At 37.6% G+C, this 23,946-nt stretch overlaps 1 protein-coding gene across 1 annotated transcript in view; it reads right to left on the bottom strand.

The window, feature by feature from the left end:
* KCNH7 (potassium voltage-gated channel subfamily H member 7) overlaps positions 1-23,946 on the bottom strand; it is a 602,696-nt gene that overhangs the window by 90,555 nt on the left and 488,195 nt on the right. The window contains exon 7 of the mRNA XM_027866015.1: positions 18,779-19,204. Within this exon, the coding sequence (XP_027721816.1) occupies positions 18,779-19,204 (426 nt within the window). The remainder of the gene's footprint in view (positions 1-18,778; positions 19,205-23,946) is intronic.

Genomic DNA, 23,946 nt, shown 5'->3' with positions numbered 1-23,946 from the left:
TGTAAGAGTAGGTTAACACCTGCCTTCTAGCCCCATGCATAAACCTCTTATTGTTAGATCCTCAGCATTTGGTCTTGTATACAATAGGCACTTAATAAAAATTTATCCATCTGTTGACTTTTTACTTTGAATTAGAATTCAGCACGCATTCATTAAGCTCCTACAAGGTATAAATCATGGTTCCTGGCTATAGTTATTGTAGTTGATCCTTGTCAATAGAGATCCTCCTGTAAGGACTATATGGTACAGTAGAAAGTAATAGTTTAAGTATTGGGGGAAATCAAGGAAATGGATTATTAATATGGCAGAATACATGAAGTGAATGATAGGGCAGTAGAACAACACCAAACAAAAGACATATTTTTAATCTTTCGGGTTGTGTAAAAAAATGTAATGAATATGGGCAATCCCCCAAATCCACAAGCAGTCAGAATGGCCATCTAATTTTGAGCATCTCAAACATGTTGGAACTAACAATTTCTCTTAAATGATTGAATGAGATTTTGAACTTTTCATGCCAGAACACCAGGCACTTAAAGGCCACTTAGTTGAGAGATTTATTTTAATGCATATAGTTAGAATTGGCTTCTTCTGTGAAATGGCTATTCTTCTAGGTATTCAATTATGTCAATTTTCTGAATAGTGTATGAATTACAATTGTGATAGAATAAAATAATCTCAGAATTAGAAGCTGATTTAAAGTTCACTCAGTCCAGCTTCCTTAGTTCTCTTTTTGAGTATCCCCAGAAGTGGTGATCTAGTCTTTGCTTTATCACCTTTGCATTTAATTTATTATCCTTGCATTTAATCTTTTTAGTGTCATGGACTCCTCTGGAAGTCCTGTGAAGTATATGTACCCTTTCTCAGAATAATGTTTCTAAATGATTAAAATCAAATACATTTAATTTCAAAGGAAACCAATATTGAAATATAGTTATAAAATTATTTTTAAAGTTTACAAACCCTAGGTTCAGAACTCCTGAATTAATGGAAACATACTACGTTACAAAGATGCCTATTCCCTTTGAAGGCATTCTTTCCATTGATACAGATGCCTATAATTTGTAATCTTAGAAAAATTCCTGGGGAAGGGATTGAGAAGTTAAAGGATTTGCCCATGGTCACACATCTAACATGTGCTAAAAGGAGGACTTGAACCCAAGTCTAATTCCAGGCCAACCCCCTCTTTCTACTATATTGCATCACCTTTCTATTCAGAGATTGTAGGACTGAAAAAAAGTTTCTAAATAAAAACCAAATATGTTCTAAACTAAGCTGAGTAAATCCCATGTATGAGACAAAAATTATGCCCAAGAATTTGCCAGTACTCTCTACTTTCACATAGTGAACTAAAATGCACAAAAATATGGGGGTATGACAAATTCTGTGACTACATTAAAAAATTTCCTAAAACTTTGTATTTCAAATGTAGGTTTTTTTGGTCTTTATTCCGTATTGTCCTATAGGTAGATGAAAAGTGGAATCAAACTTTTTTTTTGTTTTTTATTGTTAATTTATAAATAAGGAAATAGAAACATTAAGCTATTGGCTGTCATGATAAAGCCTGGAAATTTGAAAGAGAACTAAAAACACCAATGCAATCTGGTCTGTCCTTTCATGATGCTATAAATTCAAATTTTTAGTGAGTAGTGTATCGCATGTCAATGCTTCTTGTTTAATTTAGATCTCATTCCAAATTACTCTTCAAATCTGTTGCTCATTGTAGCTTCCCAGTTAAGGAGCAATAAATATAACATTGGTCAGTGCCAATATTAGAAACTGAAGTCATAACTTACTGGTTCTTATCCACTGTTTAACCTTATAAGCCACACTACTTTTCCATTGCCATCATAGAAAAGAATGAAGTGGTTGTAAGGGACTTTAGAAGATCACCAGTATGAAATAGTATAAGGTGCCCTGGATTCTAGGCCCAGCTCTTCTACTTCATACCCATAAACATATGTGATCTAGGGCAGGTGACTTCACATAGCCATGCCTCAGTTTCCTCATTTGTAAAATTAGAGGACTTTGGTAAGGTGATCCATTTCAACACTATAATTTTATGACATACTCTACCATTCTTCCATTAGGTTTATCCACAGGAAAGACCTCAAAGATATATGAAAACTACCATATAATCAAAGAGTCCCAGAAAAGGAAATTCCATAACTTTCAGAAATTTATTTCAATGTTTAATAGCCATCATTGTTAGGAAATTCTTTCATATAGTTGACCTAAATCCATTAGGCTAAAGGTTAGTCACAGTTATTTTAGTTCATAATGGAGATAAAAAACTGTTTGCCTTGAATATTTTCATACTATAGCAATATATTTACACAATATTATATATTTAATATATTTACCCAATAGCAAACAAGATTACATGAAGAAATTAAATGGTGTATTTGATATAAGATTTTTATTATATGAACTAGACTTGCTGTGTGCAAATAAGTGTATTCTCACATAAAAATAAAACACCTTTTGCTTGATTCCAAATAGGTAATATATAAATGATGCATATATATGTGTGTGTATATATACACATTTATGTAGATACATATGTAGATCACTTTATCTAAAGGCAAAGAGCACTGTAATAGTGTGTCATCTAAGCTCCTGTTCAGGAAGTAAGCAAATAAGATTGGTCTATAATTCAACCATAATCTCATAGATTTTGTAAGACTTTATTGCTAGCCTCAACATGAACCAAAAGAAAAGAGTTGCTGTAATAATGATAATAATAGCTAACATTTATATAGCACTTTAAGGTTTACAGAGTACTTTCCTTACAACAATTCAAAGAAGTAGCTAGCATAAATATTATTACACCCATTTTACAGTTGAAGCAACTTAGAATATAAGTAACTTGTCCATGGTCACAAAGATATATGAGTCAGACGTGGTACAGGGTCGTCTGATTTTAGTCAGAGCTCTTTCTACTATACCACACTGCTTTCTATAAATCCAGACTACAAAACCTTGGCAGTTAATGTATATGGTATGTATGTATGTATGTATGTATGTATCTATCTATCTATCTTCATGTACACTAAAATATTCAAAGATTTGCTAAAAAATAGACAAATTCTATTATTATGCTTGCAAAACTATGGTATGTCTACGAAATTTTCCATTTTTCCTTACAGTTTTATGTAATTAAGTATTTTAACATTAGCCCAAATCTCAATGATCTAGACTAATGACAGAGAGCTGAAACATGCGTAATTATTTGTTGGTGTATTTGTGCACATTCATTTGCCTTTGGAATATGTTTTGGTACTTTGAATTGGATATAGGTTTGTCGGTTGTCTGAGAAATTCCCTTTCAACAAATAAGTGAAAACACATTGTAGAGATGCTTCAGAGGAGAAGCTAGGAATATGGATGGTTTTCTTGAACTGATGACTGCTAAACTACTCTTTGTGGCACACTTAGTGATGTGACTATATCAGTGTAGTGCAAATGATCAGCATAAATGGAATCTATTTTTCTTAAGCTTTCCCTGGATCAAGGTTGATTAGGTGTTTGAATTTTCAAAATCTTATTGATGGGATGCATGTAGAGTACATTCAAAGTAAACAGAAAGGGCAGAGATAACAATAATTTAATGACAAACAAATTAATAAATATGCTAATTATTGATCATGGAAACTATTCATAAGGCAAGTATTTGAGCAGAGTTCTCCAGTAGGCACTAATTATTAATAATTAGAGAAGACTTGGTACTAGTGAGCCAAAATTGGAAAAGACAACTCTGAATATAAAAAAAATTCACTTCTGTCATCACAGACAAGTCTGTCGATCAATAAGCATTTGTTAATAATAATAGCTATTAATATTGTATTAATTTATCGATGTTAACAATAATAAAAGCACATTTATAAAGTGCTTTGAGGTTTGCAAAGTACTTTACAAATATTTTCTGATTTGAGCCTCATAAGAACTCTGGGAGGTAGGTGCTATTATTATTTACAGACAAGGAAACTGAGGCTGAGAAACGTTAAGTGAATTGCCCAAGGTCACAAAGTTAGTAAGTCTCTGACTTAAATTCAGGATTTTCTGAGTCCATGTCTAGTGTTCTACCCACTGTGCCACTTAGCTGCACTTAATATGTAAGTAAGTACTTATTTTGTGCCAGGAACTATGCTAAGTATTAGATATGCAAAGAAAGGTAAAAACAGTTTCTGACCTCTAGGAGCTCACATTCTAATGGGGAAGACAATATGCAAACAACTTTGTACTTACAAATACATATATACACACATATATGTGTATATATATATATATACACATATATACATGTGTGTATATATGTATATACTCATCTACATTATATTGAAAGAAGTAATCTCTGAGGGAAGGCACTAGCATTAAGGGGAAATGAGAAAAGCATCTTGCAGAAAGTGAGATTTTAACGGAGTCTTGAAGGAAGCAGAGAAGTCAGGAGGTGGAGTTGAAGAGGGAGAATATTACAGGCATGGGAAACAGCCAGTGAAAATGCATGGAGTTGGGAAATCGAGTGTCTTCTATGAGGAATAGCATGGAGGCCTGTGTTGTACATGGAAGGGAGTAAAGTGTAATGATTGGAAAGGTATGAAGGAGGTGGGTTACAAAGGCCTTTAAAAACTAGGGAATTTTAGATTTGATCTTGGAGATAATAGGGAGTCATTCGAGTTTATTCAGTAGGGAAAAAGGGTGACATGGTCACACCTGCACTTTGGGGAGGTCACTTTGATAGCTGAGTGGAAGGTGGACTGGAATTGGAAGATACAGAGAGACCAACCAAAAGGCCATTGCTCTAATAGGTGCAACGTGACAATGACTTGCACCAGTGTTGTGGCAGTTGTCAGAGAAGAGAAGAGGGAATATATGAGAGATTTTTTTAAGGTTAGAATAATAGGATTTGGAAACAGATTGCAAGGGGGTGGTAAAAAAGAGTAGAGAGTCCAGGAAGACACTTTGGGTACGAATCTGGGTGACTGTATAGATGGTGGTACCCACGACAAGAATAGAGAAGGCAGGAAAAGGGGAGCATTTTTGGGAAAAGGTAATGAGTTCAGTTTTGGACATACTGAGTTTAAGATGTCTATGGGACATACTATTTGAAATATCCAATAGGTTGAAGATATGAGATTAGCGAGAGTTAAGGCTGGATAAATGGATTTGAGAATCATCCACATAGGGACGAGAGAGGGATTGTTGCAGAAGACTGGATGGAATGGGCTTACATATGTACGGTAATGGAGTCTACTTTGGCAAAGAGACTGGCATGTGAGACTGGCAAAGGGGGAGATAGCAGGAAATAGCATCTGAGTAATATGAGAATAGGAAGACGGCTTAAGAGGGAGCTCTTGACAAATGTTCTTAATTTTTTTTCAGTGAAATATGACACAAGATTTTTAGTTGAGCGAGTTGAGGGAGGGAGAGCTTTGAGGGGTTTGAGGAGAGCTGAAAATTTTAGAAAAGCCACTGTGGTGAGTGTAATGGGGAATTCATTAGGGAGATGTGAAAAGATTGCCTTGCTGCAGTGAGGGCTAGGTTGAAATTATGTAACATAAATTTGTGGTGGATGCAGGCAGCACGGTTTGTGATTTTCTCTAGCTATGTTCAGCAGCACAAGTGGGAAGCTAGGAGTAATATAAGGCTAGAGCTTGGTGGGGCAAGATAGGTGAAAGGAAAAAAGGTGTAAGGGACTCAAGAGTAGAAGATAGTGTAGAATTTGACTGGTTCACCAAGAGGTTAAGATGGGGAAGGGATGAGAGTATGTTGTTTGGTTGTGTCTGACTCTTTGTGACCCATTTTGGGGTTTTCTTGGCAGAGATACTGGAGTGGTTTGCTATTTCCTTCTCCAGTTCATTTTATAGATGAGGAAACTGAGGCAGAGTGAAGTGACTCGCCTAGGGTCACACAGCTCATAAGTGTCTGAAGTAAGATTTCAACTGAGGAAGATGAGTTTTCTTGACTACTATTCTCTGGTACTATCTACTGTGCCACCTAGCTGCTCTAGATGCACCCAGTGCATGGGTGATGACTTGGGAAATAACAGAGTGGTGGAGAGATTGTAGGTCATGGTGAGGATAAAGGACAGGGTCAGGGATTTCAAGACACAGTGAAAGATGGATTGATAAAAGATTATGATCAGATAAAGGAATTTCATAGTTCATGAACATAGAAGGAGAATATTTGTGAGTGATGGCAAGATTTAAAGGCACAACCCTCTTATTTTGTTGCTGACATGAGGTTGAGGAGTAGGTCATGGGAAACGAGCAAATTGGAACTCAGAAATTAGGATGTTTAAGTACCAATAAGTATGTTAATATGATATGACATGAAGGCAGAAGTTGGGAAGGAGAGAAGACTGTTAGCCTGGCATTGACCTTCTTCAGGAAGGAAGGGGAGTATCCTGGGGTTCAGCAGATAGGAGTTACTAAGAATCTTGATTAGGTTAATTTAATATGAATTTAATGAACCTCAAAGAAGGAGAGGTTACTGAGGGATGATGGTGGAGGAAGAGTCTGAAAATGGTAATGGGGACCTGTGGTGGTGGTGGCAGTGGTGGTGGGGAATAATGAATGAAAGTGCAACAGTGTTGTTCTGGAGGATGTCTCATCAGGATGAAGCTGGGCCCTAGTGAATGCAAGAAGATGGAAGGGGTAAGAAAAGGGAGAGGTTTAAGATAAAAGCAAATTCCTTAACTATGGAGCAGGCATTTTGCAAAACAGAGTAGAAGGGGTAAATAGATTTGGAGTTTGACTTTGAGGGAATCAGGTTGAAAGGGATGGGAGTAAGGACACAGGTAGAGGAAGTAGGAGAATTGGGTTTGTACAGTGATGTCTAGGGCTTCAGAATCAATGGGATGGGGAGAGTAAAATAATATGAAAGAATGCTACCCTTTGAAAAATGAGTTCCAGCATTAATGACAAGTAAACTGACACTTTTGAATCTCAATTTCCTCATCTGTAAAATGGTGACAAGCATATCTGTAACACCAACCTTATAGGGTTGTTGTGAGTTTCAAAGGAGATAATGCATATTACCAACTTTAATGTAATCTACATGTGATAGTTATTTTTATCATTCATATTGATACCATTTGCCAATGATGCTGAAACAAGTTGGATAGTGTGGTAGCTGAGGATGCAATAATTAGAAAAATGGAAGATTTGTTCATGAGTTTGTCTGACTAGTTATTCACCATTAAGAAAATATTAATGCCTAGTCAAATCCACTTAATGTCAGTATTCATTTTCCCCAGCATTTCTCAGGAGTGGTATGAAGTTCTTCAAGCTGAAAATGAAATGACAAATTTTAAAGAAATTGAGCCGCTTTGTTCACATTTCTAAACGCCAGCTTTATTAAAAATGTTACTTCCAATCTATTCATTGTTAATATAGCAATTATGCCTGTAAAATAATGTGATTAAAAATTCAAATATTTTTTCATTTCAAGAGCTGAATTCAAATTATAAAACTTGCTTGAAATAGCCTACAATTGAGGGCAATGTGGATAAGGAAAACATTAATTTTCAACTGGAGTTAAACAAAATATCATTTCATACTGATTGCCATTAAATCGGCGTATTTCCTATGAGCTAATCCAGAATTCTATGGTGCATGGAAGATCCATTTTACTAACTGAGTTGAAATTAACTGAGTGTAGATGTTCTCATTTTCTATTGAATGACTTGAAGAATGGGGCTTTTTGAATTGGAAGTCAGTCTTTGCAATATTTGTAGAATCTTTAAGGAATTTGTACATATGTGTACAAAGAAAGTATTTATAATATTGATGTTTAAATAAAAACCTGTAACTGAAAGGGGATACAGAGGATCTAAAATGAACTACGAAGGATGTCAAACTAGGATTGCCTTTCTCAAAATTCCTTGGGCTGCAAAAATGACCCTTTATCACTATCTATTTATCATCTATCTATCTATCTATCTATCTATCTATCTATCTATCTATCTATCTATCTATCTATCTATCTACCTATCTATCTTTCTATCTATGCCAGCTGGCTAGCACAATGGATAGAGTGCTAGCCCTGGAGTCAGGAGGACCTGAGTACAAATTTGGCCTCAGCCACTTACTAGCTATGTGACCCTGGGCAAGTCATTTAAACCTGTTTGCCTCAGTTTCCTCATCTGTAAAATGAGCTGGAGAAGGAAATGGCAAACTGTTCCCAGTAGCTTTGCCAAGAAAACCCCAACTGGAGTCATGTAGTATCTGAAATGACTCAACATCAACAAATCTATCTATTTTCTACCTATTTCCATGCCTTTGTATATGCTATCCCCTGTACCTAGGATGTTTTTCACTTTCACCTTTACTTCTTATAATCTTGTTTTCTCTAAAACTCAGTTCAATCTTTCACATGAGGTCCTTCCTGATTCCGTTACCTGCTAATACTCATCTCTGAAAAGTATCTTGAATTTACTATAAGTCTCTCTGTGTGTTTGTGTTTGTACATGTTGTTATTTCCCTGATGGAATGTAAGGTCCTTCCTTGCAAAAATGCTTTCATCTTTCTTTTTATATTCCCAGCATCTAGTATAGTGCCTGAGACATAGTAGGTATTTAATACATTTCTGTTGTTTGGTAATTTCACGAACACTCATTTCACTTTCTTCTATTTCATATATTACAGGTCTCTAATTGCATTTGTGTGTTGGAAAAATACTGGGGAGCAATAACACACCATAGACTAAATATTAATCGTTACCACAGTATCTTTCTTTTACAAAGTCAAGCTCAATATGAGGATGTTTAGGTGGTAGAAGTGGCAGTGGTAGTAGTGGTGGTGGTAGTAGTAGTTGTTGCAGCAGTGTTAGTAGAAGTAATAGTTGTAATAGTAGTTGTAGCCTGGTACTTTGATGGATTTGTGATCTCACTGATACAGGCTCTCCCTCCTTCTCTAATGTATGTAGATCATTGTTAACTTCTCACCTTGTATGATTTTTGTCCAGGTCTTCCTACATAGGTAGCTCCGCAGAGTTGCTACCCAAAATGCTAGAGGTCTTTCTCTGGCTATTTAAAGAAGTTTGCAGAAGTCAATGCAACGCTCAGGTTACTTCTCTGTTATTTTTTGCGATGATAATGTAACCACTTTGCCTCCTTTTCAGGTGTTATTTGTTCTGATGATGTATTTTATACTACTCATATATAAGTTCCCACTAGTAATCTACTCTAGTTTACTTAAACCCATTGTACATCTTTCCACTGACCTTTAGGCTATCTGCAACATTGGTTATTTTGTAGTTTTGTGACTCTTCATGACCCCAGTTGGGGTTTTCTTAGCAAAAATACTGGAATGGTTTGCCATTTCCTTCTCCAGCTCATTTTACAGATGAGGAAACTGAGGCAAATGGGATTAAGTGACTTGCCCAAGGTCATACAGCTAGGAAGGTTCTGAGGCCAGATTTTAACTAAGGAAGATGAGTCTTCTAGACTCCAGGTCTGTCACTCTATCCACTGTGCTATCTACCTACCCACTTTTTTGTAGTAGGATTTACTAATAATAAATCCATTTAGAGTTCACTCCAATGCCTCACCATAGTGTGGAGGTGACTTTGGCTTCTCAAAGACTAGACTATAGCAAGGTAAAAAGTTCTGAGCATGGGTCTGGTGACAGACTTCCATGCAAGGAACAGCCTAGCTAATTTCTAAGAGGTTCCCCACAAGATGTTTGGTTACAAATAGTGAAATATGTTTTGACTATTGCAACTCAAGAAACAAAGCAATAGAACAGCTGTTATCTGCCTAATGGAAAGAGGACACATATTAAGACTATAGATTTGAAAAAAAGAATTTAGTATTGAAATATCTCATGGTCAATGGAAAAATGGACAGCTAGGTGGTGCAGTAGATAGAGCACTGGGCCTGTAGTGAGGAAGACCTGAGTTCAAATTTGACCTTAAATATTTACTAGCTGTGTGACCCTGCCAAGTCACTTAACCTTTTGTGCCTCAGTTTCCTCATCTGTAAAATGAGCTGTAGAAGGAAATGGCAAACCACTCCAGTATCTTTGCCAAGAAAACTCCAAATGGGGTCATGAAGAGTCAGATACTGAAACAAATTAACAATAACAACAAAATAGAAAAATAGCATTCAGAGACTAAAAAAGTACTATCTACCTTAAAGGGTCATGATGCAATTCATGTCATAAACCTTACACCAAGATATAATTGTGAATTTTAAGTAATGTAACCTCACTAATCCTCAATTCCCTCATGTGCAACACAGGAATAATAATAATAGTTGACCTGCCTGAATTCAGGAGACTGGATTAGATGATCTCTTGAGGGCTCTTCTCGTTCTAGGTTTACTTATCAAGATTCCAACATTGAGGTAACATCTGCATTATAACTGGCCAGTCCTGCGGACTACTACTTAAGAGAGAATTTTAAAGGTTGGAGATGGTCCAGAGAAGTGCTATTAAAATGGATTTGCATCACATAATTTCAGATTTGGAAGGAATATCAGCAGTCACTCAATCCATACCTGAAAAAAGAATGCCCTCTACAACTTTCCTGGCAAGTGGTTAGCAAGCCTTTGCTCGAATATTTCCCATGAGGGGAAAATTCACCATTAGCTCAGGCAGCCCATTGTATTGCTGGGAGACCTCTAGTTGTTAGAATGTTTTTCTTGACGTTAAGCTTAAATTTGCCCCTTTGCAATCTCTACCTATGAATTTGCCCTCTGGAGCCAAAAAGAACACGTCTAACGCCTCTTTCATAGGATAACCCTTCAAAATACTGGAAGATAGCAATTCTGTGCTGCTTATTCCTACTGTCTACTCTTCTTTGGTCTAACCCCCTCCAGTTGCCTTGTAAATTAAAAAAAAATACGGTCCATTAAGAAAGATTAAACTAATTGGGATCCTCCACTGAAAATCTAAAATGAATGAATAAGATTTAAGAGCAGCATGAAGCATTTAGATTATAATGAAGACTTTGGTGACTGTGAATGTTGTTGAACATGGACGTGGGTTATAGAGTGAAATTGATAGAAATGTATTTTAAAATAGTATGTATTATCATCTCTCAGGGATGACTCTGCCTGAAGTCAGAGGAACAGCTTTTAGTATCTCTCAATTGATAAAGATTAGGAAATATCACACATCTGGGTGGTAGCCTGGCACACTTTTTGACTTCATTAAGTTTATAGCAAGAGGAAATAGTCATAAATTGTAAGAGAAGAGAATGAAGTTCTATGGATAGAAAACCCAGGCAGGTTATAGAAACTTTTCTGAAGTCTTTAGAAACAGAAAAGTTAAATACTTGGAATAGGTTAAGTCAAATCCTGCTGAGAATCACAGAAGTAGATGAGCTAATCTCTTGAAGTCCTTTCTAAGTTGATGATTCTGTGATTTGGTAATTTTATTCTAGACCCAAATACCAAAGAGCTATTCCTTCATGTGATCAAGCTTCCCTGATTAGTCCATTTGAGCACATAATATCTTTACTTTGGAAGCATTTATTTTTACTTTTTTAGAACCATAATGGATTGCAGTCCAAGGCCCTATATAGCCTGGTGAGAGACTGAGAGGTTAGAGGGCCACCAAAATTGGTATATCTGAATGAAATAGTTGTGACAAATGTAAAGCCCAAGAGAAAGAATTTTGGGGTAATTAATAATCAACTTATTAATTAGGCAAGGAAATAATAAATTGATGGTCAGTAACCAAAGGCCCCACCATGGAGCTTCCTGAATGCTTAAATACCTTTGGAAAAGGGGGTGCCCCTGACAGGTAAAAATTAACCTTGATTGGTGAATAATTAATGAGGGACAGACTTTCAGATGAGGAGATGGGCTAAAAGTCTTTAGCTCCTCCTGCTGAAAACGTGACTTGATCATTAAGACTCAGATGCCTCTAGCAATTTGGACAAAGGAATCCATCTCTAACCAGACCACTCTGGTTGGTTTTGTCCTTCATAAGCTGGTTCCCTTTGGACTCTAATAGAGAGCGACAATGACATGGGCCCATGCTTTGGGGCTGGAATGCACCTAAATTAGATTCTATTTATATTACAAACAAAATTAAGGTTCCTAGTTGGGTGGGGTCCAGCCCAAGATTCAAGAGAATGTTTCCAGAGGATTAGGCCAATCTCATCTGTTAGCTTTGTCCTTCAGAGGCTTGCTGAATGATCTACAAAGTCCCTAAATGAGGAAATAAAGGGGAAAAAAATCTCTATCCTAATTTAATAATTGTTATTAATATAGTGAAATAATCGCTTCCCTCAGTGTATATTAAAGGTACAAATGTTTACTTTGCCCAGGGCACCAATAATCCTAGGGCAATCCTAACATTCCTATAACATTGTTAGAAGGAAGGCCTTGGATATATTATGGATCAAATCATGTAACCTGAAACAAAACTACACGTGGAAAAGTATGATATGTGGTCTGCTCACGATAGGTGTCATTATTGTTCCCATGGTTGGCTGGCCTTAGGTGAAATTACTACACAGATCAAATCTATCTTTGGCACCCCTCCTTCTACTATAGCAAAGCAAAACCAAACCAAACAGTAACGTGGCATAGTGGATAGAGTGCTGGCCAGGGAGTCAGAAAGACCTGAATTCTAATCCTATCTCAGACACTAGCTGTGTGACCCTAGGCAAGTCACTTAAACTGTCAGGCTGTTTTGTTTTTTTTTAATCTGTAAAGTGGGCATAATAATAGCACCTAAATCACAGGTTTGTTGTAAGAATCAAATGAGATAATATAGATAAAGCACTTTAAGGCAAAGTACTATATAAATGTTAGTTATTGTTATTGTTCAGTGTCTCTTCCAGTCTCTTTTCATGGGTTCTCATACTTCATCAGACCGCTTATAATAGAGATCTCATCAGCTCCCATGGCTTTAATTACCATCTCCATGTTGAGGATTATAAAGTCTTTCTATCCTGCCCCAATCTCTCTGCTGACTTCCAATCTTGCACCTCCAACTGCCTTTCAGACGACTCACACTGGATGTGAGTAGATATCTTAAACTCAATGTGTCTAAAGCAGAACTCATTATCTTCCCCCTAAACACCCTCCCCCCACTACCTTCCCTGTTACTGTGGAGGCCAATACCAGTCCCCCAGTCCCTCAGGTTCACAATCTAAGAGTCAAACTGGACTCCTTCCTCTCTCAGACCCTCAGCTATCCAAGCTGCTGCCAGGGTTTGTAGATTTCACCTTTGCAACATCTCTAGAACATGTCCCCTTCACTCCTCTGACCCCACCTCTGCTCTGGTGGAGCCTCTAATCACCTCACACTTGAACTATTGAAACAGTCTCCCAGGGTCCTCACATCTCTCCCCTCTCCAATTTGTCCTCCATTCAGTCACTCGAGTCATCTTCCTGAAGGGCAGTTATGAGCATGTCACCCCACCCCCACTCAATAAACGCCAGTGGTTTCCTATTGCCTCCAAGAGCAAATACAAAATGCTGTGTTTGGCATTCAAAGCCTTTCATAACCTAGCCCTCTCCTACCCTTGCAGTCTCCTTCTACATTACTCCCTGCCATACACTCTGTGATCCAGTGACACTGGCCTCCTGACTGTTCCACGAACAAGATACTTCATTTCTTGGCTGCAGGCATTTTCTCTTGCTGTCACCCATACCTGGAATGCTTTCTCTCTTCAACTCCACCTATGGACCTCCCTGACTTCCTTTAAGTCCCAACTAAAATTCCATTTGCTAGAAGCCTTTCCCAACCCTTCTTAATTCTAGTGACTTTCCTCTATTAATTTTATTTCCTGTTTATCCTGTATATGGCTCACTTTGTGGATATTTGTTTGCATGGTGTCTCCGCCATTATATTGTAAGCTCCTTGAGGCAGGACTGTCTTTTGCTTCTTTTTGTATCCCCAGCCCTTAGCACAGTGCCTAGCACATAGTAGGTGCTTAAGAGATGATTATTAATTGATTAATGAGTTACAGTGATCTCTGACTTTTGAAGGCCACATATAGTTGTAATTCTTTAAGGTCCATCTGGGGCAGTTAGGTGCTGCAGTGGATAGAGCACCGGACCTGGAATCAGGAAGACTCATATTCCTGAGTTCAAATCTGGCCTCAGACACTTACTAGCTGTGACCCTGGGCAAGTCACTTAACCCTGTTTACCTCAGTTTCCTCATCTGTAAAATGAGCTAGAAAAGAAACTGTCAAACCACTCTGGTATCTTTGTCAAGAAAATCCCAAATGGGGTCACTTAGAATTGGACACAACTGAACAACAAGGTCTATCTGCCCTCCCAAAGCCCCTTATCTTTTAAAGTTGATAACCTGATCAAATATTTTCTGTCCTATCTCTCATTTCTTCAGGGCTCTCATTTCAAAGGTCAATTAATGAAATGTTAAAATATTAATTGGCTACAATGTTATTTTGCATAAGAAATATGTTTGCATTTTAAAAAGGGAAGACTGGACATGTATACCTTAGACCAAAAGGGAGAGTGATTTTGGAATATCCTTCAGGTCATATCATACTTAACTGTAGTTAAATTTTCCTAAAGCCAACAACGTAAATAGATTTTATATCTTTGTTTACCAGAAAGCTTTCATCTCAGGTGACAGTAAGTGAATTTTTGTAGAACTTTGTTCTTGTCAACTAAGGAAGCTTTAGGTGGCTAGATATGTGGCAGAAAGCTGGTTTGACACAGTGAAAGTCTGAATTACAAATACTGTTAAAATTTCAAAGCCTACTCTAACAGAGAATCAGTGGGCCAGGGATTTACTACAAGTTCTGCTTTAGTGAATAAATTAGAAAGACGTTGTAATCACAGTTACATAACTAATAGTGTCAGAAAGGACCTCAGAGGATATTTAATTTAACCCATAAATAAACAAGAGTCCATCTATAACATACCCCACCCTCTAGCAGTCTTTCAGTATAGAACATATCCACTAAGTTCTCATTCAGTCTTTACTTCCTAGTAAGGGTGACCCCACTCCACTTTGAGACAACCCAAAGCATCATTTCAGTTGTGTCTGACTTGTCGTGACTTCATTTGGGGTTTTCTTGGCAAAGAAATGGGAGTGGTTTTTGCCATTTCCTTCTCTAGCTCATTTTATACACGAGAAAATGGAAGAAAACAGAATTAAGTGACTTGCCCAAGGTCATACAACCACCAAATGTCTGAAGCCAGATTTTAATCCAGGAAGAGAGGTCTTTCTGATTCCAGGCCCCACACTCTATCCACGGTGCCACCTACCTGCCATTTTAATTTTCCATTTTTAGTTAGCTCTAATTGTTATGAAAGCTTTTCATTTCATTAAGTCTACATTTCCCAATTTTTGACTTCCACTCACAACTTCTAGTTTTGCCACCTGGGGCCAAACAGAAAAAGTTTCATGCTTAATCCATATGACAGACCTTCAAATCCCAGTCTTATCAAGCCCCTCTTAAACCTTATCTTCTCCAGGGTAAATTAACCACTCCAGTTCTATTGATCAATCCTCATCCCGTGATTATAAGTCCCTTCACTACACTAATCACTTGCTAATAAGGTACCCAGAACTAAACATGATAGTTCTGATGCAGTCTGACCAGATCAGAGCACCCCTTTGATCTGGGACACTCTGCTTCAATTAGGATGCTTTAAGATTATAGTGTTTTTGGCTGCTGCTTCATACTTTGGACTCACATTGAACTTGCATTAGCCTTCCAGATTATTTTCAGATGATCACTGCCAGCCACATCTTTCCCATCTGGTACTGAAGACTTTATATTTGTCTCCTTTAAATCTCATCCTTCTAGATGTGGCCCAGTCTTCTAGCCTGCTAAGATCTGTTTAGGTTCTGACTTTGTCATTCACTGTTAATTATCCTCCTAATGCTTTGTCTTCTGCAAATTTGTTAAGTGTGCCATTTATACATTTGGGTCAAACACAGCACTGAGCCATTGATGACTGTTCACATCATGAATCAGTCTAGACTCTCTGGCCATTTTCTCTAAGGCATGGCCTTAGAGGTGGAAACACCTTGGAGTAAGTTCCACCCCTGGCCTGGCTCTCTTGATTGGTAACTACTTCTAGACTATTTGGATAAAATCTTCAGCCATGATTCTCTTCATTTTGCTACCAACTCTCATATCAGGCCATTTCTTTCAATACTCATCATCAGGTGCCTTTTCTCCTTCCTTCCTCTTCTTGCACCTAACCCCCTCCCTTAACCTTTCTGGAGCTAAGAACTATGCTGCATCGTTTTCAGATAGAGTGTGTCAATCTTTTTCAACTCTATCACTATCCCGGTAACTTTCCAGACCAAAGTCCTTCCCAGGCCACCAGTCCTCATTGTATGTAATTGCTCTCATTAGAATTATGCTCTAATTAGGTCTTTGCCTTTTGTGTTTGTATCTCAGTGTTTGGCATAGAGTAAGCATTTATTAAATATTTTTTCACTCATTCAAAGCAGCTAGTTGGCACAGTGAATAGAGTGCTGGGCTCATCTTCCATAGTTCAAATGTGGCCTCACACACGTACTAGCTGTGTAACCCTGGGCAAGTCACTTAACACTGTTTGCCTCAGTTTCCTCATCTGTAAAATGAGCTGGAAAAGGAAATGGCAAACCACTCTGTCTTTGCCAAGAAAACCCCAAATGGAGTCACGAAGTGTCAAACAAAACTGAAAAAACTACTGAATAACACCTTTTTATTCATTCACATTACTGAACTTGTCACCTAGCCCACATCTCAGTATCTCATTTAGTAGAATAACAACAATCAGTTTTTTTTTCAAATGGTTTTCTAAAATCTAGGTAAACTTTAGCCTCTCAACGACACAAAGTTAGAGCTCTAGTAAACTGGTCAAAAATGGATATGAGATTTTTCTGGCAATACTTGTTTTGATAAAGCTGTCCTGGCTCCCTTAAGACCACTGTTTCTATAACTCCATGAAGAAATGCTTAGGATGTGATGATATCATTTGGATGAAAATTAACAATCTTATGCTTTTTTAAAATAGATCAATATCCCCAGGATAATCTCATTTACATAATTCAGTTGTTTGCCAAGCCCATATATATTTATTCAATAGGTAATGCTAAAGAAAACTTCCAGTTTAAATTATTACAAATCTGAGTTACAGAGGTTTTATAAGTACCATTTTTTTTTTCAATAAGGACTTCTTTTTGTGCATAATGCCTACAACTCGGAGCTTTTAACTAATGCAATTACATTGTTTTATAGCTAGGACCAAGAGCAGGGGTGCGAAACCTGCAACCTCCAGGCCATATGTGGTCCTCTAGGTCCTCAAGTGAGGCCATTTGATTGAATCCAAACTTCACAGAACAAATCCCCTTAATAAAAGGATTTGTTTGCTAAAACTTGGACTCAGTCAAAAGGCCAGCCCCAAGGACCTAGAAGGCCACATGTGGCCTTGAGGTTGCAGGTTCCCCACCCCTGACCTAGAGTAAGGCTTGGGTGTTATATACTGAACCAGTTTCAGGTGCAAACCAAGTGAAAAGGGTTGTAATTTCTCAAGCTGTTACTTCCCCCTCCCTTAATCTTAATTAGCTAGAGTTCATTAGCTCCGCAGAATGATTTTTGCCTATTTAAATGGTATGCCCCAAGGAGGCCTACGCACACTATGAATTTCTTGTAATTCCACCTCTCTGTTTGTTGCTCCAGACTTGTGGTCTCATGGGTGTGGGGAAATCTCTGCACTTATGTAGATCAGCAACTTGTACAATTTAGAGATTTGCCTTGAGCACTGAGAGATTAAATGACTTGCCCAGAGTCACATAGCTGAGACTTGTCAGAGGAGGACCTGAATCCAGGTTGTCTTGGCTTGGAGTCCAGCCTTCTACCTAAGACCCCATGTTACTTCTCTAAATTCAGTATATCCAGGAAGTATTTTTCATCAGCCTGCTCACTTAATCTCATGTAAATGACCAGTGTGGATTTACCTAGGCCTGCTAAATTGCAGGGACTTGGTGAAGACAGCTTTTTCTCTCTAGAGACTCATTTCTTCTCATTTGGACCACCATAACTAGGGAACCATGAATGGGAAAAGGTCAGGATTTTTTTTTTCCAGTCCAGTAACTTTTCTCTCCAAGGAGGCCTGCCTTCTTGTCTCCATTGGCAACTTCTAAAACAGTGGTAATTAGCCCAAACAGTATTGTGATAGAAAATTTAGCTTAAAAATCCCCAGTTTTCAGGGCATTAACTCATTTTAGAAATGGGAAGATTACCAGCTCTCAGGCCATTAGCTTCCTATACTGACAAAAGCAGCAACAAAGAAAAGCATTCTACCAGGACTGCATGGAGCTCACCTATTCTCTGTCAACATTTCTATGCACAGCAGAGCTCTTGGCTGGGTCAGAGAGGGGGGGGTGTGTGGGGGCCACACGGGGTGCTTCCCTTCAGCCTCCATATTGTTTGAAAGAAAGGATGTTACACAAGGAGAAATTTTAGAGTGGTTTAGTTCTTGTCCTTTTCTCTACCCCCCCATGTTTCCCCTCCCCCACCCAAACTTTTCATGATAGAAAGGAACAAAGATGACCACTTCATTTTTTGCATTCAAACATATTGATGTGGATTTGGAAGTTGAATTTAGGCAAAAAAGAAAGAAAATTTTGTTACTATAGATTTAAAAACTGGAAAAATCAGAAATTATACTCATTTTTCACCCCAGCTGATAAAAAATGGTTCCATTTTACATTTTACAGGTGAAATGGAAATTTCTGTGAAGTAAAATTGGTTAAAAAAAATTCCTGAAAGCTTTTTAAAAGTAGGCTATTATTTTAATAATACTATCATTTAGAAAGGAAGATTATAAAGCACTTCTTACCTCATCAGAGCCAGATCCAAAAATCAGCAAGTCAAAAGGTATTGCTGCAACCATATCAATCAGGAACCAGCCTTTGAAGTAATGAATTGCAATTTTGGCTGGATCACTTACCACTTCTTCATTCTGGTTTACATAGGTTGTTCGAAAGTTTATTAGAATATCTATGATAAACATAATATCCACAATCAAGTCTACCACATTGAGGGGGCTGCAAGAATAACCACACTCTCTTCTCTTCTGCTCTTCTCTGTCATTCAGGAGAAAGGCTGCAGAGTAAGGGGTGAATATTGCAGTGTATATGACCAGCAACAGGATAAGCCAGTCCCAGACGGCTTTGAAAGGGCTATAGTGCAATATAGTAAACTTGTTGATCCGAGGCGTCTGTAGTTTATATTCTGGCAAGACGTCTGCTCCTAAGGATAGAACCTGAGGACAGAAAAGAAAGAAACATAATCTGTAAAATGTTATTGTTTAGGCTGGGGAGCCTGTAAAATCATCTGTTAAATGATTAACAAATAGGATCTGTTGTTGTTATTGTTGTTGAGATATGTGATTTCAGCATGCAGAGCACCTGCTCAGCTCCAGTCTTGTTGTTCGGGGCCCTGAGAAGGCAAGACTTGTCTATGGGTACGCAACCAGTCTGTGTTAGAGAAGATTTGAACTTTCAGGTTTTCTGAACTCCAAGACCTGCCCGCTATTCACTAAGCCAAACTATTTCTCAATAGAATCACATATTTAGAATTGGAAATGATCTTATTACTTAAGAAAGTGAGGGGGAAAATGTTAATAATGCAGTTTAAACTCAAAAGTTTGTTGTGAGTACAATATTTTTCCTACTGTTAATGTTTACAGGCACACTGATCTTAAGAGGTCTTCTAGTGGAACCTTCCCACTTTACAGATGAGGAAAATGAGGAATAGGAAGGTTCAGGGTACCCCACCACCACCACCACCAGAGTCACAGTCAGTAAACGGAAAAGGCTGCAGATGCTCAGATTTCTAAAGTAAGCACACTGTCCACTGAACCGTCTTCAACATTGAATGTCACTTTGAAATACATATGGAGAACCCACAGATTTTCAAGATTAACTTAATAAAAACCCAATAGATTTGCTCCAAATTAGTTCTGGTAATATTTCATGAGAGAATAAAATGGCAACTTTTCTCAAATGCTGTCTGTACGGAAAAACATAAATAACAAATGTTACTACTCAGATGAGAAGTAGCTTTTGGGGGACTAATTACAATTCTGTTAGGTAAACATGTTGTTCAATTTTCACAGTATGTAACTGAATCTGATTCATGAGTAAAAAAGTCTAAGAAGGGAGAGCCTGTAATGGACCAAGAAACATGATAGAAAAGCATCTTGGGACCCAGGGTCACAAATTTTAGTAATCACTAACAATTAAATCTCAATTAATCAAATGTATTTAACCAAAGCCTTCAATTAATCAGATTCTTCCCACCTTCTTCCTCCCATACACTCACATCATATTTTGCATGTCAGAGAGCCAAATCAGAAGGAGAATTTCACAGTGTGAATTGATTTCATTTATTTGCTTAATAAGAAAAAGTGTTGAAAGTTATATACTGAGCTTAGTATCCATTTAATCCATGTTCTAGCACAAGGAGATACATACCCACCAAAGTCTTACTCTCACAACTCATCCTGGGGTACAGGTAAGTGACTTACTGAAGGCAATGTCAATAGAATACAGTGGAACACTGGCTCTGCTAAGCTGGAAAGGCTTTGAGTACAGTCCTAATGACAGACTGTCATTCATGCACTAGCCTCATTAGTTCTGAGAGGTTCCTCATAAGAACGGCGGCTAACAAGTGATGAATTTTTTGGCTGTTGCAACCCCCAAAAATAATAAACACATAATATGGTCTCTAGTCTTATGTAGCCTCCTTCCATGTATGCAGTGACAAAGCAGAATAGTGGAAAAGGTGGCAGTGGGTTCAAAGAATCCCATGCAATTATTAGATTTTCTGAGAATGTGATTTTCTTTAGCCCTGTCACTTCCATTCCCTTCCAATAATCTGCTTAACACCTAAAGTGACCGCCTTGCCATTCCTTGTTCTTGCCCTGCCCTTTCTCACCAATATACTTTTGTGCTTGCTGTCCCCCATACCTGGAATGAAATCTGTTGAAATCCTTTTGGTCCTTCAAGGGCTACCTTTTCCTGCGAGCTTCTCTCATTTCCTCAGCTATAAGTGACCTCTCCCTTCTCACATCTATCATGACACTCCACTCTCCTAACTTGTATTATAGTTATTTGTATATGTTCTTTTCCTCTATTAAGATGTAAACTCCCTTGAAGTAGGAGAAAATGGTGACAGAAAAATTTTAATATAATGACAGAAGTTAATGCCAAATGTATATGGACTGCCATTACCTTAAGTGATCCTTGTAATGTCAGAATTTCAGTAATGTCCTTACATTCCTACTCTTAAGATATTTACTCTTGATTAGGTTGAGCTGAACCACCCCCTAGGTGCCTCCATCCTGAGATCTTACCTTGTGGGGGAGACCAGCTCAAGCTGGATCTCAGCTTCTAGCGTCCTTGCCCCCTTCAGTGGGCTTCATGGCATGAAGGGCAAAACAGCCAGAATGAAGTGTTTTTCCTTGCTTGGATTGCCGTGGGCCACTGGGGTCTCATGACCAGGCCTTGCTACCTCATACTCCCTCCTTCCCCTATCCTCCTAAAGGTATAAGAATCTTTTGCATAGCTCTTAAAAGTTGGGAAATCCATTGGACAGCCCCCAGGGTGGCAATTCTGCTACCTAGTTATCTTAATTAAAGACGCATTTCTGAATTCATGACTGATTTATTTCAGGACTTGATACCTAATTAATCAGTATGTATTGCTGAGGTTTTTTGACCTGTACCTGTGATTTCAGCAGTATGGGGAGATCCTTGTATAGGGAGGAAGCTTCCCCCATCAGTGCAGATCAGGAACTTTTTGGCATCTTAGAGTTGCTTGGGGGCACTGAGAAGGTAAGGGATTGGTACAGTGCCACATAGGCAGAATGTATTAGAAGGTAGGTCATCCTCACTGCAAAACTGTGCTGCAGCTCTAGGGATGACTATAGTTCTCACTACATTTGCCCAGGCTTCCCAAATCATGGATCCTCAGACCTGTAATCATGTTGCTGATGGCTCACATGTGTAGCATCCTGCAAATGTAAAGAATGTAAATGTGTGTCCTCCAAGGAAAAGTGTTACCCCTGTTGCCCTGTGGGGTACCTCATATGTGCAGAGGTTTTAAGTAGGGTAGTTCTTTGAAGACCTTGACAAGATCCTCAAACTAAGCTAGCCTATAACATGATACTAGGTGACTTCAAGATGAAAGTGGACACAGGAGAACACTATGAAAATTATGTTAGGAAATACATCCTGAGAATAAGAAATCAAAGAGGTCAAAAAAACATGTGGATTACTTAGGAGCCTCATACCTGTGAGCTGTCAATACTAAAAATGTGCTGGCTATGGCACTATGAACTGTATTAAAAAACAGGAAAGTATCTTAATGGACCAGAAATGACTGGTTACACATGGAGCAATTTAAGGATCAGTTGTTTGAATTTAGTCAGATTACTGATTGATTAAAGCACAGGTTCAAATCAATACTAAATAAAAAGAGATGTTAAAGACAAGAAGACTGTACATAATTATAGTAGTTCCATTCCAACTTTAAAAATTCAAATGATCAGTTCTGAAAAGATGGGAAATGAACAGAAGTAAAGACATTGACTCTGACATCATTTCTTAGAGAAGCTGAACTGGTTCAAAACAGTTAACACAGCAAGGAGAAAGAAAGAGAAAAGAAACTACCTAGCCAGGAAATACTTCATCTATCTTAGGGCAGGTTTGAACTAGAAGTATAATAGAAAAAAACAAGGCATTGGGATCATAAATTTAAAGCTAGAAGGGACTTCAGAGATCATTTAGTTTACCACCATATTTTACAGATGAGGAAACAAGATTGGAAATGTTAAATGGCTCGCCAAGGTCATAAAGATATTAACAAAACAAACAAACAAACAAACAAACAAACAAAAAAACTAGGACCAGGATAGAATGGGGACATTGTAAAGTGAAATCTTTGAATGAAATAAATTTATTAACTGGGTTGAAAAACTGTGAATCTTCAGAACATTAGAACATGTGAAAACATATTCCACAGTCAAATACAAATAATTTTTGGATTATTTGTAGCTTTGGTCTCTCTGTTCTCCAACCAAATCCAATCCAACTAGAATTTATTAAGACCCAATAAATAAAGCACTGTCCTATAGATAGAGCTGTACTTCTAGTGAGGTGCACATTGGTCAGAACAAATTGTAACATTTTATTAGGTACTGGAGAGATAAAAGTAAAAATGCCAAGAGCCATATGCCAGTCACTCTGCTGTTCTAACAATGAGGGGTCCAATCCAAACTAGCTGTTGGTAGTGCTTTCAGGCAATGTCCTAGGAAATGAACTGATTTCAAACAATGACTAGAAGGTTATACAATATTCACTGCTGTAAAGATGAGTATCATGTTTGTAGACTACTGACCAAAAGAAAATGCTTCATTGATATGTAGAGAGAATTATCCTCTTCCATTCATTTGTGAAATAAAATATTTTAAAACAAAAAATGTTGATTTATTAAAAAATTTTATCTTAAGGAATAAAATGAAAAACAAACTATACCCTATAAATAGAGGAAACACTATAGACCTAAGGGCCATATTGTTAGTTTTCTTTTTTTATTTCTAAACTAGTAATTAAATGTAAAGTTTAATACAGTCCAAAATATGGCTTTCTTTACCAAATGCATTTTTTTTTCTCCTTGCTAACACATGGCTATTTGTTTAACCTGGCAGTTAAGTGTTACATAAAACCTGAATACTTAGTAACCTAAACAGCACTATTTATTCAATGAAGATCTACTGTGAAAATTTTGTGAGAACACCAGGTTTAATAACCACTATTCTCTTTTAAAAAGTGCAGTGGGGAACAATTAAGGCATCCAAAAGATTATACAGTGCTTTTGGCAGCTCTTAAACATCATGCTGAGGTATTGGTAGAGAAAGCTCGTTTGTTATTTATTCTTTACTTGGAGTTTGCACTTAATAATGAGCTAGCTGTAGTTTTGTATAAAGACTATATAGCTTGAG

Source organism: Vombatus ursinus, unplaced genomic scaffold, assembly GCF_900497805.2.
Source record: "Vombatus ursinus unplaced genomic scaffold, bare-nosed wombat genome assembly UNPS02014779.1, whole genome shotgun sequence".
In the NCBI taxonomy this organism is placed as follows: Eukaryota; Metazoa; Chordata; class Mammalia; order Diprotodontia; family Vombatidae; genus Vombatus; species Vombatus ursinus.
This window is presented reverse-complemented; position numbering and strand designations above follow the sequence as displayed.